This window comes from Protomyctophum bolini (assembly GCF_963924005.1).
Source record: "Protomyctophum bolini genome assembly, chromosome: 6".
Taxonomy (NCBI): domain Eukaryota; kingdom Metazoa; phylum Chordata; class Actinopteri; order Myctophiformes; family Myctophidae; genus Protomyctophum; species Protomyctophum bolini.
This window is the reverse complement of record NC_137867.1, coordinates 28,978,485-28,995,355: the sequence shown is the minus strand read 5'-3', so window position 1 is coordinate 28,995,355 and position 16,871 is coordinate 28,978,485. Positions and strand designations below refer to the sequence as shown.

General features: G+C 43.1%; 1 protein-coding gene across 2 annotated transcripts in view; it reads left to right on the top strand.

Annotated features, from left to right (window-relative positions):
• Positions 1–16,871, top strand: part of sema4c (sema domain, immunoglobulin domain (Ig), transmembrane domain (TM) and short cytoplasmic domain, (semaphorin) 4C) — a 113,916-nt gene that overhangs the window by 71,548 nt on the left and 25,497 nt on the right. For both annotated transcript variants that reach the window (XR_013964244.1, XM_080766147.1), the window contains exon 3: positions 12,495–12,649. Coding sequence is in view for 1 of the 2 variants with exons in the window: in XM_080766147.1 (XP_080622273.1) it covers positions 12,495–12,649 (155 nt within the window). In the remaining variant the exon portion in view is untranslated. The remainder of the gene's footprint in view (positions 1–12,494; positions 12,650–16,871) is intronic.

Here is a 16,871-nt window from a genome sequence, read left to right as displayed (position 1 = left end):
TTCGTACACTGATGGTGGCAAGGCACCAACCTGCTGTCATTGGGGTCGTTCAATGACTTGCTCAAGGGCACTTTGGCACAAGCCACTGCCTCCATTCACACCTTATACAGTATACAGTAATGTGTTTGACTAGTCAATCAGCAGGAGAGAGAGGGAGAGACGGAAAGAGAGGGAGACCTCGATCAGTGAGTAATAGAGAGGGAGAGAAGGAAGGAGGGAGTGGGAGTGATGGATCGCCTTTGCAATAACTAGCCTGTGATGGGTACCGAAACCTGAACACGCATGATTGGCACGCTGCTTCGCGATGCATCGTCGGCACAACGCTGGGCAAGTTCTTAACGTGGCAAAGAGTGCCACCGTGCGTGCGTGCGCGCGTGTTAGTCTTAATTAACATTCTTCACTCAAGCCAAGAGGAACGTAACCATTACAATACTTTGCAGTGAGTCAAGCTAACAGAGCTAATAGGCTGTATTGTCAGGAAGCCAACGGGCAAAAGTGTGGGATGAAGTGGCATGAAGAAAACAAACACTGTGGAATTGAAAATGTCAAGGTTGCACTTAGTCTTTTTAGTTTCTGTTTCTCGGTTTCACCTCTGCCACTCTCCCTCTCCGTCTCTCTCTGCAGGCCCTTTTTTTACGACACAAAATATTTTAACATATTTACGTGGTGGCCGTGTGTCAAGTGCAATTGTGCTACAGTATGTACACTATGCTGAAATGCTCGTAGCTCCGAGCACAACGCCGGTCCTACTGTAGGTGCTAAAAGGCCCTGGATTATATTCATAGGTGCATGTGTTTTCAGTGTTACCTTACCTTTAAAGGTGTAGTGAAATTAAAAAAATCTTTTTCACACTTATCCGTGGTCATCATATGGGCATACCTAACAATGGATGCCAAAGAAAAACAAAATTGGTGTGTTTTTATATCAAAGGTCCATGAAAATAAAAGTTGAATTACTTAAAACAAAACCTTAAAACAAAAACGTGCTGCGTGATGACATGTAGAGATACACATCAACAATCCCCTGGTTTTGCTGCCGACTCACTTTTTAAACAAACCAATCTGCATGTGCGTGCATGAGACGGCCCCATAGCCTGGAGGGCTATGGGTCAGCCTCTGATTGGTTCAGAAACTAAGCTCCTACCGTCTGAGGATGAAACTTCTAAATAAAATGCCCAAAAAGCCATTTCACTACACCTTTAAGAACAAGGGTACACCATTAGTGCTACCTAAGTGGTGAGATCAAAAGAACACAGAATGCTTTCTTATAGCGACAGAGCCAATGTCTAAGTTTAAAATCTACTAATAATGTGTTATAATGATGTCAGGAGACACAGCTGAAACAAAAGCTCTCTGCTCACTGAAACATCAACACTGAAAAGAGAAATCCAAGCGCATTGCCATGGCCGTGCTTTCTCATCAGGTCTTTATAATGTGTACACAACTACATCCGCTCTTTCCATCACCGATTGGCATACTCTGTCTTTCCATCACTGCTTGTCTGTTAAACATCACTGCCTCACGCGCAAACTCACCACAGGGCACTGTGGTATCTCGCAAATCTAGAGCGCAAAGCAGTTGCACGTGGGGAAGATATGATTATGTTGGTGCAAGATGCTGGAATAAGTTCTAGCCCATAGTGCTGGTCGTGGAAAATACAGCGCTCTGTCTTTCTTTTTTCTCTCTCTCTTTCTCTCTCAGACACTGCTCATTTCCATCTTCTCTTTCTTTCTCTTTAGCTGGGAGGGAATTCATAAAGACTGCGCAAACGAGTTGGGCTCAGCCCCTAGTGGTCTGTTTGCAATGGATCCAATATTGGATAGGATATGGTTGAAACCCCAAATAATTGATAGATTTTCCAATGGATTGTGTTACTATTGAATATGCTAAATAACTACGAATTTATGGGGGAAAAATAATTCTGGAAAGGCATCATTTTCAAAGCTTAAAATGCCTATAGATACTGTAGATGGGTCATGCCAAAAATCTAAAACTACTGCACAATCTTTATGATTTTGAACATTGTCCTTCCCAGCTACGTGTTCTCTCTCACTCATCTCTTCAGAGGCTTATCAATAGGCTAACAGAAACAGCAAACTGATTGGAGGATCCATTAGCTGGCTATTTTCTAACACTTGTGTACAGCCGATGTCCTTGCTGTCTCTCTCTCTCTCTCTCTCTCTCTCTCTCTCTCTCTCGCTCTCTGTGTGTGTGTGTGTGTGTGTGTGTGTGTGTGTGTCTGTCTGTCTCTCACACACACACACACACACACACACACACACACACACACACACACACACACAAGCACGCACACACATTATCTCCAGCTGCCACAGACCACTGTCACTGATCTCAAAATGGAGGCTTGTCATTCCTAATTAGTTTGTTTTTTTGTCTCCATTTCATGATGCATCCTCCTTAATTTCTTTCCATATTTCTCTCCTTCCTGCCATGACAAAGAAAAATATCTCTGTCTGTCTCTACTCTCTAGCATACGGTATATACTTTCTATTTCTTCTTTTCCACTGTCATTCACTGTCATCCACTGTCATTCACTGTCATTCCTTATAAGATACTTTCCATTTCTCTCACTCGCACACGCAAGCAAGCATGCACGCGCACACGCATGCACGCACGCACGCACACACACACACACACACACACACACACACACACACACACACACACACACACACACACACACACAGAGTGAGAGAGACTCCAATTACCAGTCAAGTAAAACAAAATCACAAAGCCCCAGCAGCTGTGGTGAGAGAGAGAGAGAGACAGAGAGAGAGAGAGAGAGATAGAGAGAACAACAGAGGGATACAAGAAATTAAAAGAGTGATAGAGAGGGAGAGAGTTGTGTCGATGTAGCTGCTTGGACACCACAAATGGACACCACAAATGAACCTTGAAACTTAAAAGGCCAAAGCAAAATGTACTCATGATTTACAGAAAGAGAGAGAGATTGAGGTAGAATGAGAGAGAGAAAACGATAGCCACAAAAAGGAGGGTAGACCATTCTTTTGACCTCCATAAACTCTCTCTCTCATTCTCTGTCTCTCCCTCTGTCGCCCGTATCTCTGAAAACCCTCCAATTAGGGTAATGAGTGGTTGGAGAGGGAGGAAAAAGGAGGGGAGGAGGAGGAGGGGTGGGGGGCCGATCACATATACATCTGTCTGGCAGAAGTGTCAATCAGCCCCTGACCACTTTCTGATTGGCTTCTCGGGATGAACAGCCGGGGACGTACAGTACAGTACACAGTCTGTGTCATTCCCAAGTCAATTTGTTTGTGCACTTGTTTTTGGTTCTCTCAGCATCCTGCGAATGTGCAAGCTTACAACAAATGCATGCTTGACCTTTTTAAATCACAACAAGCAGGCAGGCTGACAGCGAGGCCTTGAGGTTCATGAGGCATGCTCAACCAAGCCGTTAAGCAAGCGAGTGCCCGCGCCGAACAGCCGACGGAGTCACATGTCGATGAGCGCGCCGTCCAAGTTGGCAAGCCGCGGTGGGCGGAATTGATTATCACATGAACCAAAACAAGCACTCCCTCCGTGTCTGTCACAGCAAGGGGAGTTTGGCTTTGGCTCTGAAATAGCATACACACACCGGGGCCCATAGTGCACTGCTGTTATTATTATTATATTGGTTTGGGTTATGTTGTTAATTATCAGTTTTTGTAGTTTTAGTTTTTTATGTCAAATACCTTTTTTATGTGAAAAATTGAATTCCTTCAGACATCCTGTGCTCTCACTCTTGCTCTCTCTCTCTCTCTCTCTCTCACACACACACACACACACACACACACACACACACACACACACACACACACACACACACACACACACACACACACACACACACACAACACAATTTCACACAGGAGGCCAATCCATAACATTACAAAGATGGAGAGATGTATGAGAGGTTCTGTGTATTAATGAAAACAAGATCAATTGTAAGCTAATGTCCAACGCCAAGTTGCCCTACCACAATACACATTACACAACACACGCATTTCAAGGTGACGCATCACTGCAGGGTATTAATCACAAGATGGATTCACCACGGTATACATTGTCCTCTCCAATAAAGATTTACCACTTTATTTGAAAACTTGTATGAGGAGACTATATAGGATTTCCACAAAAGCTCAGTTAACTCAGGGACGGTACTTACCAGTTCATATTATGTCGCTATAACCTATGAGTACAGCATTGAGTAGCCTATACTCTATATTGATTTATTGCCAGCCAGCTGAGACGATCAATGTTATGATGGATTATTCTAAAGTGCCTATATTTGTGCATTACCCTTTCAGTCCTTGTTATTCTGAAGAAAATGAGTTCTAATAAACTAATGCTGCAAACAGGCATCATTACAACACACATGCCGCATGCACGCACACACACATACACACTAATTAAATTTAAAACAAATACTCTATTTAATAGAGGATTTGTTCTAAAGTAACTTACTGTACCAAGAAGAGTGGACACTCCTTCATGTTTGAATAGTTTTCAATCCAAATTTTAATGCTGTAAGTGTAACATATGGCAACATTGTTAAATGCACCCGCTTGTCGTTCATGCATTAAAAATGGATGTGGCCTTTTTTATACCAGATGTTTGTTAAACTGTAATCATTCCAGACATTCTGGCAAGCAGTTTAACCCTGTCAGTGTAAGTGCCATGTCTAGTGAGCTACACTACACATAGTACACTAAGTACAGTATGGAATCCTTAGCCCTGACAATGTGGGTGCCACACTAGCATGAATGTTTTATAGCGCACATTAGCACCATGTTCTAGCACAGTGATACTCAAACTCCGGCCCTCCAATCAATGTGCATAATGTCTGTTGACAGAATAGAAATGGAAGGCCAAACCATAAAATAATGTACATTGCACTTGCAAGTTATCAAGTATCATTCATTTTATCAACGGGCCATTTTTGTAATGTGGCCCACATGTTCAGCTATTTGAGTATCCATGTTGTAGCACATTGAACTACACAGAAAGTGGTACCTCTCTCTGACAGTATCAGTACCTTGTTCTACCACATTGAGATACACAGAAAGACAGGAGTTCAAACAAAGGTTTACATTGCCAAAGCAAGTGCCGCTGGGAAAGAGAGAATCGCGCCTCTGATTGGCCTACCGAACTTCCCCTTCTGTGACGCCCGCGGAATGCTTTCGCTATGCTTCGCAAGGAATCTCGGGAAAGCTTTCCTCCATGTTGCCTCCCTCGAGAGACGCCCCAGAGCCAGAAGAGACATCTACCTTTATATGTCTATGGTGTCGGTGCCACGTTCTACGGTGTTGCCCTACAGGGGAGGTTCAAGGCCTTAATTCTGGCCATGTGAGCGCTAAGTTCTACCGCGTTGAGCAACACAGAGGCCTGCTGGTCTGTTTCTCTCTGTGTGTCATAACCACCACATTTATACAGCTTCGTAAATCTTAACTAGCTTGTCTCCAATATATACCACTCACGGCTTTAAGACAAAAAAAACTAAAAACATCTAAACCTCACTTGCGGTATCGACCAACTCCCCCCCCGCCCACTGAGTCGAGTTATTTTCCATCCCTCTGCTTTCATCCTCTTTTATTCCCCCTCCCCCCACAACGCACTTGTTCCCTGAGTCTGTCGTGTTTAATCTGGTTTTGCCACTTCCTCTCTATGTCTGCCGGCCCTCCGCCCACTCATACGTCTCTCTCTTCTTGTCTCTTCTCTCTTACAGCATCTTATCTTCTCCTGTCTTACTTCTTCTCTTATTGTGTTCTTTTGTTCCATAATCACACAATTACTTTTCTCTCTACTCTGCCTCATTTGCCTCTCTCTCTCTCTCACTATCGCACACATGCACGTCGCACGCACACACACACACACACACACACACACACACACACACACACACACACACACACACACACACACACACACACACACACACACACTCTCTCTGTCTCTTTTTTAAATGTACCTGTCCTCTCTCTCGCTATCTCTCCAGCTGTTCCTCTCTCTTTGCTGTTCTCTCTCTCCCTTCTATAGTCTCCTTCCACCACACCACACTTTACGTCTGTCGCTCTCACCTTCTCTCTCTGTCTGCCAAACTTGCTGTATCTCTCCAATCACATGTAAATAAATGACAGCTCTCTCCATCTCCTTTTCTCTCCCTGCTCTCATTCTGTCTTCTTCCCTGACTCCGCCATAAACTGTGCACGCGTGCCTCCCTCTCTTTCTCCATCTCTCTGAGTCTCTCTCTGTGTCTCTCATTCTTTTTCTCTCTGTCTCCGTCTTATTCAGTGTGCATGTTGCTGCTTCAAAGTCCTTGCTAAAATAGGGCCTTTAATTATAGTTTACAGTGCAGGCGGCTGGGCGGTTAGCAGTTATAAGCAGAGGCTGGAGTGTATTTATAGCTGAACCTCGCCTCTTGAAGGCCCGGCTCCCTGGCACACTGAAGGAGGCAGATCACAGAGCCAGGGCCCGGTTCGAGGCTTCTCCTACCAGCCGTGCAGCGGCTGCTTTGTTCCTCTCCTGGCTGGAGGTCAGATAGTAGTCCTGGATGGTTGAGTTCAGTTTGGTTTGGCTTGAGTTGGGTTGGGAGGAATGGAAGGGTTGGATGGTTTGTCGGTTGGTAAAGCCGCCATGTGGCCCTGAGATGACTCACAGTGACAGACACACGTGCACGCACATTCACACACACACACACACACACACACACACACACACACACACACACACACACACACACACACACACACACACTTGCACATCTGCAGACTTGGCATGTAAAGACCCACATACACGACACGTGCGCAAACACAGACACGCTCACTCCTCCACAGGCTGTGGCAGGCACACTGCAGATCAAATACCAAGACAGATATTACTGTTTTGTGCAAAGAGACAAAGATTCTGGCAATCTTCCATTTCAGTTTCATTCCTCACACTCTCATTCCCTGTCTTTCTTCCTCAGCCAAAGTAATTTAAAAAGCTTTGTTTGTTGGCATGCCAGGCACATTCTTGCATTGTCTAAGTAAACTACAAATGTGATGCTAACAACATACAAGAACATATTATTATTGTCATGTGACCCTGCAGCAGTGGCGCTGAATGGGTAGAGATCCTGCCTGGGAAGCAGAAGGTCCATGCAGGTTTGAATCATTGGGAATGGCTCTTGTATGAAGGTACTATGTAAATGCATCATTTATCATTTAACCAGCAGATGCTAGTAGTAGTGCTGCTACACAGCCTAGCATGCTCTACCTCTATTGACAGGCTCCAGTACAGGCAGTAACAAAGCATGTTTATTGTTTATCCTATACGGACATATCCTTCACTGTGCTGTTCTTGGTCACTGTTTGTTTTAGTATTGCTGCTATTCTTTATTATTATTGATTTGGGCTTGTAGGTTTTTTTACTACTGTATTGCTGTGTTGAGGAACCATCCAAACCAAATAAATCGATGAAAGATGAAGATGACAGATGTACTGTCTGTAACGATTCAAAATCTTGAATCATGACATATTATGGTATAAAATCTTTTTTGCACATAAACACTGGATAGTAAAGTCCTTTTTAACCAATTTAACCAAATTTATTTTACACTATCAGAGTTTCTAACCCTATACACACACCCAACACACACACACACACACACACACACACACATACACACACCCGCACACAACATGCACACAGACAGACAGACAGACACACACACACACCGAACTGCAAGTGGATGTTTACAGACTTTGTGAGTTGCTGTGGCGATGACCTCGGAAGGGCTTGTCTCAGCAGCCTCTCTGATCTGTCCTCTAGCTTCCCTCGTCTTTCTGCTGCTCTACCTTGCTGTCTCTGTTGCTGTCGGACGGAAACCTCGTATGTCCAAAACCTAGCGTTCCACAAAGCTCACAATGCGTTGCGTGCTTGTAGGACTCACTACTTGTGTTTGACACTCTTGTATAATCAGTATAATCAGTAATAAGCAGGGAATTTCTTCATTAAAACCGGGAAAGCGTGTGGAGAATGAGATACAAGGTTTGTGCAGTAAGGTTCTATAGCTGGTGTGTGCTACCATTTTTACTTTACTCTCTGATTCGCCTCCAAAGAACCTAAGTACATTTACTCAAGTACTGTACTTGAGTACAATTTTGAGGTATGTGTTCCTTTGCTTGAGCATTTGTACTACACTACGTCTCTCAGAGGCAAATACGTTTCTCTCTGTCTCCTCTGTTACCTCTTTCATTTGTTTTCTCTTTTCTGTCCATTTCGGCTGGCTTTCCCAACCTTTGTCTCCAGTATCAAAGGCCTTGTAATTTGCTCCACTCCGCCCTCGGACATGTACACACTCATAAAGGCCCAACACACCAGTGGTAGAAGAAGTTTTACTTGAGTAAAAATAATAATAGCAACACTCTTTAGAACTGCAGGTCTCTAGACAGAGTTACTATACAGATGGGCCACCAAATCTTTGTGTGATAGTATTTTAGTACAGGCCTACTGTACTAAATAACCGCTCCAATGACTGGCTGCATGTGTCTGTCTGTCTGGTGTATGCACAGCTCCAATAGTTCTGGGTGACCTAAAGTGACACTAAAGGGCCATTCACAGTTTCACAGCGCTAGCATTTATTGATAAATTATGATCTAATTCACTCCAGCATCTTTCCCAGTTGAGTTCCCACATTTCCAGACTACCGGAAGTGAACATAACCTAGTAAGTGGAACAGTTCCTGGACAGGCCTTGTTTACAAGATGGGTCTATACCGGAGCACTGGAGGGCTCCACATTGTCGGCTCTGTGCCATCAAAGAAACTTTGCTTTGACCAAAAATGCCATCTGGGACAAGGAATAGGAGATACAGGCGATTGAAAGAAACAGATAGAATGGATTATTATGGCGAGGACGATCTAAGATGGGCGATCCATTGTCATGAAGCTACCCGATGCTAACGCAAGTAGCATTATGGCTTGATCGATCAAAAGCGCAATTACCATTGATCTGCGCCATTGATCTGACTTGAGTAGAAGTGCAAAAGTATTGGCATCAAAATATGCTTAAAGTAGGGCTACCAAAAGTAAAATTACTCCTTGTGCAAAATGTCCCATTTTACACTTAATCTTTTCTTCCTCTTTCAAAAAATCTACAATCTGACAAAGCTTATATAGTTGTGCTACTTTCAAACAAAATTGTGAAATGACATTATGAGTAGCCTACTATTAAGTATGTTAATACTTAGCACTACTAAGCACTACTAAGTTTTGGGTGCCAATATTTTTGTATATTTACTCAAGTAAAACTTTGAATACAGGACTTGTATTTCTACATTGATACTTTTATTTGAAGCCTATGAGCAGGTAGTGTCGGTGCTGCCCCTGTGTGGCGGTAGGTAGTACTGTACATGCATCATAATGACAGTAGATCAATGAGCATGTAGTTCCAGTGCTTCTCCCTGGTGGTAGGCTGTATGTAGTACTCATGATGACGGCTGCACCGTGTGTGTGTGTGTGTGTGTGTGTGTGTGTGTGTGTGTGTGTGTTCTCTAGTAAGAGTTGTGTGAAACAGCAGATGTGCTCAAATCTCCCCTGAGGATGTCTACTCTCTCTCTCTCTCCTCTGTCTCTCTCTATCGTGCGCTCTCTCTCTCTCTCCCTTCTCTCATCTGTGTGTCTCTCTCATCCCTCCATCTTTGTCTACTCTGTTCTATCTCTTATCTCTTATCCAGTAGTACATCCATCCAGGAGTGTTTATAGTACGCCACTGCTTTCTGTATAATAAGACAAGTACTTCGATACGAATTCCTGCCTGTCTCCCCCGCCCTTCCCTTTCGTGCTAACTCTGAACAGTGTTGTGTGTGTGTGTGTGTGTGTGTGTGTGGTGTGTGTTCTTGTTCTATTGTTGTTTCTGTCTCTCCCTCTCACCTTTTACATACACGTACGTACACACATTTGTATTGCTACACCTGTAAAGAGCATCCACTGATTGTCATTGATTCGAAGTTTTTCCCCAAAGACTAAACAGTAGGTTTTAACAGCGAGCGACAGCCTGGTGTATTTCCCGGTAGTGCGTTATTTCATCTGTCAATGGGACCCGGCAACTACTGGCGATAGCAAGTGAAGAGGCGATAATATTTATCCCGTCTATGTGTGATATGTTTACATTACAAACGGTAATGACAGCAGGAATGCCCACTAAGAGAGTCGCCGCTGTTAAAACGTAGGGTAACCCTAACAACAGCCCCTGTCTCTCCTTAACACTGGCTTTAACCGTTTCAACCGCATTAGATGATCGGCTATTTTTAAGTACAGAGACAACTCATCAGTTTAAGTCTAGAGAGTTTAAGTGCAGGTTAACCTAACCCTAATATTAACAGCAAGCCCTTGACTTTCGATGCTGTAGGTCAGGAATCTTTTGCTCCCTAATGACGATATCGGCATCAGCCAGATAAATCCAGTATCGGTCGGGCTCTACAAATAAGTTGAACTGCAAACCTTCTCAATGCTCCAGGACTTTCCTCACCTTTTTATCCTTGAGAGGACAGAAGTTGCAGAAAGAACGCACAGACGACACCTCCACCACGAGCAACCCACTTCCTCTCCTCTCTACAACCTCTCTCAATTCCAACTAGGCCACTCATCACCTGACCACTTTTAGCTTTCCATAAATCATATGCAACCCTCGCCGCCTCTCCCCGGAATTCAGCTGCTATTTTGAGCCGTAAAAAAACACAGCCAGGGAAAGGGAGTACGTATGTTCGTTCATTCTTCAGAGGAATATTATTACAATTCCATTCACGAGAGCATATTTCTGCCAGGGGCCAGGTGTGTCAGCGCTGAAACACTGGGCTCCTCCGGGAGGTGTGCGATGGAGATAGAGAGGCAGGGAGGGAGGGAGGGAGGTTGGGGACACGACAGGCGACAAGAGCACGGGTAATGAAAACTAAGCGCTGGTCGCTAAGCCCTGCCGTGCTCCCTGACTCTTTCACTCTGTGATTCTCTCTTAACTCCATCACTCTCCCTCTGTCTGTCCGTCTCTCTCTGTCTCTCACTGTAGTGTGCGTGCGTGCGTGCGTGTCCATGCAAGTATATGCTGAATTAGCACAGCATTTGTCTTTGTGTTTCACTGTAGACAACTTTGTATTGTTATGATAGTTCCTATCAGTGCGGTAGTGCTGATAATGCTTTCAGGTGCAGCTATCAACCCCATGACCTGATACTGCCAGTCTTCTAAGTGTGTGATGCCCTTTGTTGTCTCCCTTTCAGCTTCCCTTATGTCTAAACAAAAAAAATACAAAATGGTGTAGACTACCCAATTACAGGAAACTCTCATACAAAGAAAATATCCTTAAAGGACCACTTCACCACTTTTCAACCTATCTTCATATAATAGGTCCTCACTAATAATCATGATAAAATGGCACAATGTTTTTCCTACTCAGTCTGTGTCTCATAGGAGGGCTGTGGGCAGTTCAGAACTCCGTCCAACAGTGACAAAAATGTTTAGATTTGTATTATCGTGAGAACAATGGCTTACATTTTCACATTGCAACTTTTCAGTACTAGAAAGCCTGCAGTTTCTATTAAATTGGATTCCCCATCGATGATGTCGATGGGGGCAGTTCAAATCTTTATTGTGCTGTTAGGGGCCGTTGGTTTGGAATGCAGTTTATGAAACACATAAGAATTCATTACTTAATATATCATATTAGAAGCACATCAGTGAAGTGGTCAACAGTTCATCAGTATAATGCAAACTGCACTGATCTCATACAGGCATAAAAAGCTGCATGGTGTTATGTTTGTTGAATTGTAAACACAGTTATGATAAATGGGTCTGCTTGCGGTTCACCAGAGCCAGCATGTAGACAATTAGTTATTTTCCCTACAATTGTTTCTGTTGGTTTCAGGACGGGGAAATCAAATGCAAAAAGCATTTACATACACAAACAAATAGTAGGCTACAAAAAGACAACTCAAGTTAAAGCAGTGGTTCCCAAACCTTTTAGGTTTTAGCTGGAGACCCAACATATTCATTTGGTATCTCCCTGAGACCCAAAACGTACAAAAATACATGCACTTCAACCCTAATAAATTGTGACCGACCTACAAGCTCACCGCATTGTGAGCTTGTACAACGGTTCTTTTCACTATATCTAAACATAGTTTTGATTGGTGCAACCACTCCTACAACCAGCAATGTCCGTGTACACCTATGTATGTACCCATGTGGTCATGAGCACCAGTATATGACTATAGGGTACCAGTAGGGGGCACCAGAAACAGAGAGAGTGATAGTGCTGCAATGTTGCCTGCTAATGAGAGAGAGAGAGGTGGGGTGGAGGGGGGGGAGCTGCACCACTCAGTTCACACAGGTGTGATTTTATGGAATGTATTGGACATATCACTTAATCTTAATCTATCTCTTTCTCCATCTTTGTCTTTGTGTCTCTCTCTCTCGCTGTTCCTGTCTGTCTTGTCTGTGTGTAGATGTGTTGGACAGCATGGCAAGGTTCAGCTCACCGGGAGTGTGGAACTACACTATGGTGACACTGTCAGAGCACGAGAGGGTTCTGTATGTAGGGGCCCGCGAGGCTCTGTTTGCCCTGGACCCAAACAACATCAACAGACAGCTACGGCCACAGGTAACGCGCACACACACACACACACACACACACACACACACACACACACACACATTCACTTCACACACACACACACACACAAACACACGCCAATGCACTATAATTGATTCTACTGAATGCAATTTTAATACATAAGATTCTAGGATAAAAGCTGCTACAGTGTCTGGTGACCCATTACCAATGCCACAAAGACTGACCTTGCTGCTTGGCAGTTAAATGGAAAAAGGTGCCAGTCTATTATGCTTCCAACAGCCACTTAGAAGACATCCAGCCATTGCAAATAGCAGGTTTTGCAGAATATTTTCTACTTTTCAAAAATGTAATCAATTATTTAATGTCCTTGAGACAAGGTGATCGCTTTTTCTGCGCCCTTTTTTGGAGGTAATTGAGCTGTTGAGTGAGTTTGCTGCTCCCTGTCTCTCACCTTAACTCTCCTCTGCGTCTTTCCGGAACTGGTCATGTCTCTTGGTTTAATGTCTTTGAAGACATATTTACTTTGAAAGTTCATATTCATGTCATTTCAGTGTATTGCGTAGCGATCTCTTTGTGAAATGAGTCAGGGGTAGGGCTCGATATAAGCATTATGCTTCTTTCTGTTCCAGCATCCTGGACTCTATCATGTCAAATGGACTTTCCTCTGCCTTTTCTTTTTTTGTGATTATGTCATGACGAAACTGCACCAATACACAATGTATATACTCACCCCATTGTCCAAAAGAGCTGGAAATAGATAAACTGAACTGAACTGAATCTTTATAGTCTTAACAGCGATAAATGCCATCAATGTCTTATGCTTGGTTGGGAAAGAAAGGGGGTAAATTATATTAATGCAGATATACATTTTAGTATTTATGTAGTGATATACATAAAAAATCGGAAATGTAATTCCTCCCATGATCAAAGTGATGCCCTTACAGTGCGGGGGGTGCATATCGTCAACAAAGATTCTGTGTTTCAATATTATCCCACGATGAGTCGCACAGAACATGGCAGTATAATAATCTATCTACTTCACCAGTCACTAATCCTTTGATGAAGGAGAATGGATATTATGCCATATTTTTGGTCCGTGCATCAACCGTTTTGTTGGATGCAAGCATTTAACCATTGTTAGATCTGGGTTAGAATGTATTAAAAAAAACCATACTAAAATATATTTTCCAGCTTGAGGGATAGTATTGTTACACAATGCTTGCATTGTGCACTGCATGCGCACCAGCAGCCAATATGCAATCCATCTCAGCTTAATAGAATGATTTAGAAAACGCCAAATGACTTTCCTCAACAAATTGCATTTGTTTACAATGAAAAATAGTAAAGAATATCACTTCCATGAGGCTGTTCTTCTCAGCAGACAAATCGCAGGCAATGAACTTGACATTTCATATTTTTCCCATGAGTCGCAGACTCACAGCTATAGCAACGTTCAAGTTGCAGCCACAGTTTATATTATGTTCATTACTTCATTCTAATGTTGATTAGCATAAATGGAGTTCTTTTGCTTTAAAGATGAATGAAATGCCACCAAATAATACACTTTTACGTTTATTGCGACTGCAGATCGCATTTACTATGAAATCGTGCATTTCCCGTCAGTCAGTCACTCAAACATGGGGAAAGCCCCCATATATGGTGCCTAGGTCTCGTGACATCACGTGATATCATCAGGAATGGAGATCCCTGATGTCATAGTAAATGCGACGTGCTGTCGCAATTAAGCCCATGGAGATCCCTGATGTCATCAATATTGGCTAGCAACTCTACATCTGACCTCAAACCCATATATGGATATATGTCAGAACCTGTGTTGACATTCCATATGTTGATCCTACCCCATCCATCCTTCCTCTTCGATGTCTCCCTTTTGACTGATACCTGTCCATTTAAACTCTAGACGGGCCTGCCCCAAAGTAATTAATGCAGGCCCGAAAATTAAGGCCCTACCTGGGCCCTCATCAAACCCTGTACACTCACGACACTGCCCCCGTTGCCACCCTTAGATCTCCATATATGGAGCTGACCTGTTCTGACATTCCATATGTTGATCTGACCTCATTAAACCCTGTACACTCAAGTACAGAGTACGCAACCTTGCCTTTTTGGGGCGAGGTCACTTCTCGCCCTCAGGCGTTTTACTGGTATTTAATTAGTGTTACATGAAACCTGTGTATTTTAACTGTAGATGAAAACAAGTACATTTCCTGGGATTTCCAGGGTTAGAAAATGTTAAACTTTCAGGGGAAATATTAAACCCTAATTTCCATTTGCCTGTGAGGTAACGCAATAACTGGTTTGGGGCTCAACTGGATAGGGAATCGCAATAATGGTTACCTAAATATATTTTTTTACAGATTATCAAGTACAATGCTACTTTAACGGGAGAGTATGCTTTACAAACAACATGTGAGATAAAAGGAGTTCACTATGACCAGAACGCTAATAGAAATGGCTTGTCAGTTAGATTTTAGTTTTTTTAATAAACCCGCAAAAGAAATGACTGGGTTGGAACGTTTCAGTTTTATATTGTTTGCACATGAGAAACACCAAATTAGTAAAACAAAAATCATGTTATGGGAACTTTGACGGTTGAACACGCTAAACCCGGCTTTTTCCCATTGTCTTTCCCTGCGAAACACTCTAAACCCGCCTTTTGTTTTATAATTTAATTCACTGTTTCTTGATCACTTTTAAGACATACGGGGTTTCCGTCAGACATCTGTGACACATCACACGTTTGGATCACGTGAAAAAACACTGACGCTCGATTCCTAAGGCTTCTGGGAAACCGAGGCTCAATGCATTGCCTACAGTGCGTGTTGGCCGCTTCCTGCTTGATTTGTTCCTTGTTTATGTTTCGCATCGCCGCGCTGGTGGAATCCCCGATTCAAACACAAACGATGGGACTATTTTCAGGTGGATTTTCATGAAATGGAGTTACAATTGCGACGCCATGATTCTTAAAAGGTTAGTGTAAACACTGGCAGGGAGCGGGAGTTAGATATTGATTTATAATGCAGTAAATGTGTTAACTTCGTGTCCCTATTTAATTTTGGTCATGCCAAATATTTTCAGAGATTTTCAAAGGCATAAGCTCTCATCACGTTGTGAGCTTGTTGAACGGCGATTTTCACTACTTTTGCACAACACTGTTGATGGTGTAATAAGTAATTTAACTTGAAATTAGCAATCCATAGTCCGGATATTACAGTGCACTGGGATCGTCAGCTTGCAGACATACCCAATACCTCAGATATGCACAGATAAGGGCTGTAGTTGGCTCAAGAATGATTGTCTGGAAAGGACTGTGTGAGGGCACACACATTCATATTTACATTGAGCCGGCCTCAGCGAGTCAATCTGTTTGGCTGTGCTCTCTCAATTGTTGTCTATTTGGATCGATTGTGTTAAAACGGTGTGATGAAGGAGTAGGGAAGAAGGGCTGAGAGAGAGATACACAAAGCTGTCGGCTACGTACAGGGGATTGTTATCTGATTTAGCTCCTGAAAAGAGCCTTTATTAGATGTACACACACCCACGTCCCACACATACATGGAGACAAGATACTTGGCACTGCAACAACACTAAAGCGAAGAAACAGTGAAACTACTACTCTCCACGTATTTACATACAAACAAACTCTCTCTCACGCACGCACGCACACACACACACACACACACACACACACACACACAGAGAGCTGCAGATTGAAAAGCTCATGTTGTCAGTTCCCTTGTTGAGAGGCAGAGGGTGTGTAATGCAATGTGATTATGGAGGTTTGGAGGGAGGGGTGAAGATGGAGGGATCGTAGAAAGATGAGGTAGAGGGAATAGTCCACCTGTCTCTCTGTGTTCCTGCATCTCTCTCGCCATCTGCCTGTCGCTCCCTCCACGTCCTTCTGCCTCCTTCAGCCCTTTGTCTCTCAGTCCTCCTTCCTTTATGTCTTTGGTGACCCCTACCTGTTCCTCTTGTTTAAATCTTATTCTCCACAAGTACTTCTCACTTTCTTGCTATTTTCTTTCTGTTTTGCCTATTTGTCTTTGTCTTGTTTTTTTTTCTTCCATTAGTTCTGTCACATAATGTCATCTTTGTTGGCGAGTTGCAAACGATCCATTGATGAAATAGAAAATATTGATTCAGAATTTCAGATCATTATTTTTGATGCCCAACAATACACAATACTTCCTTCAGTGCGTAAGCGTCTTTCTTTCCTTGAGTAATCCTG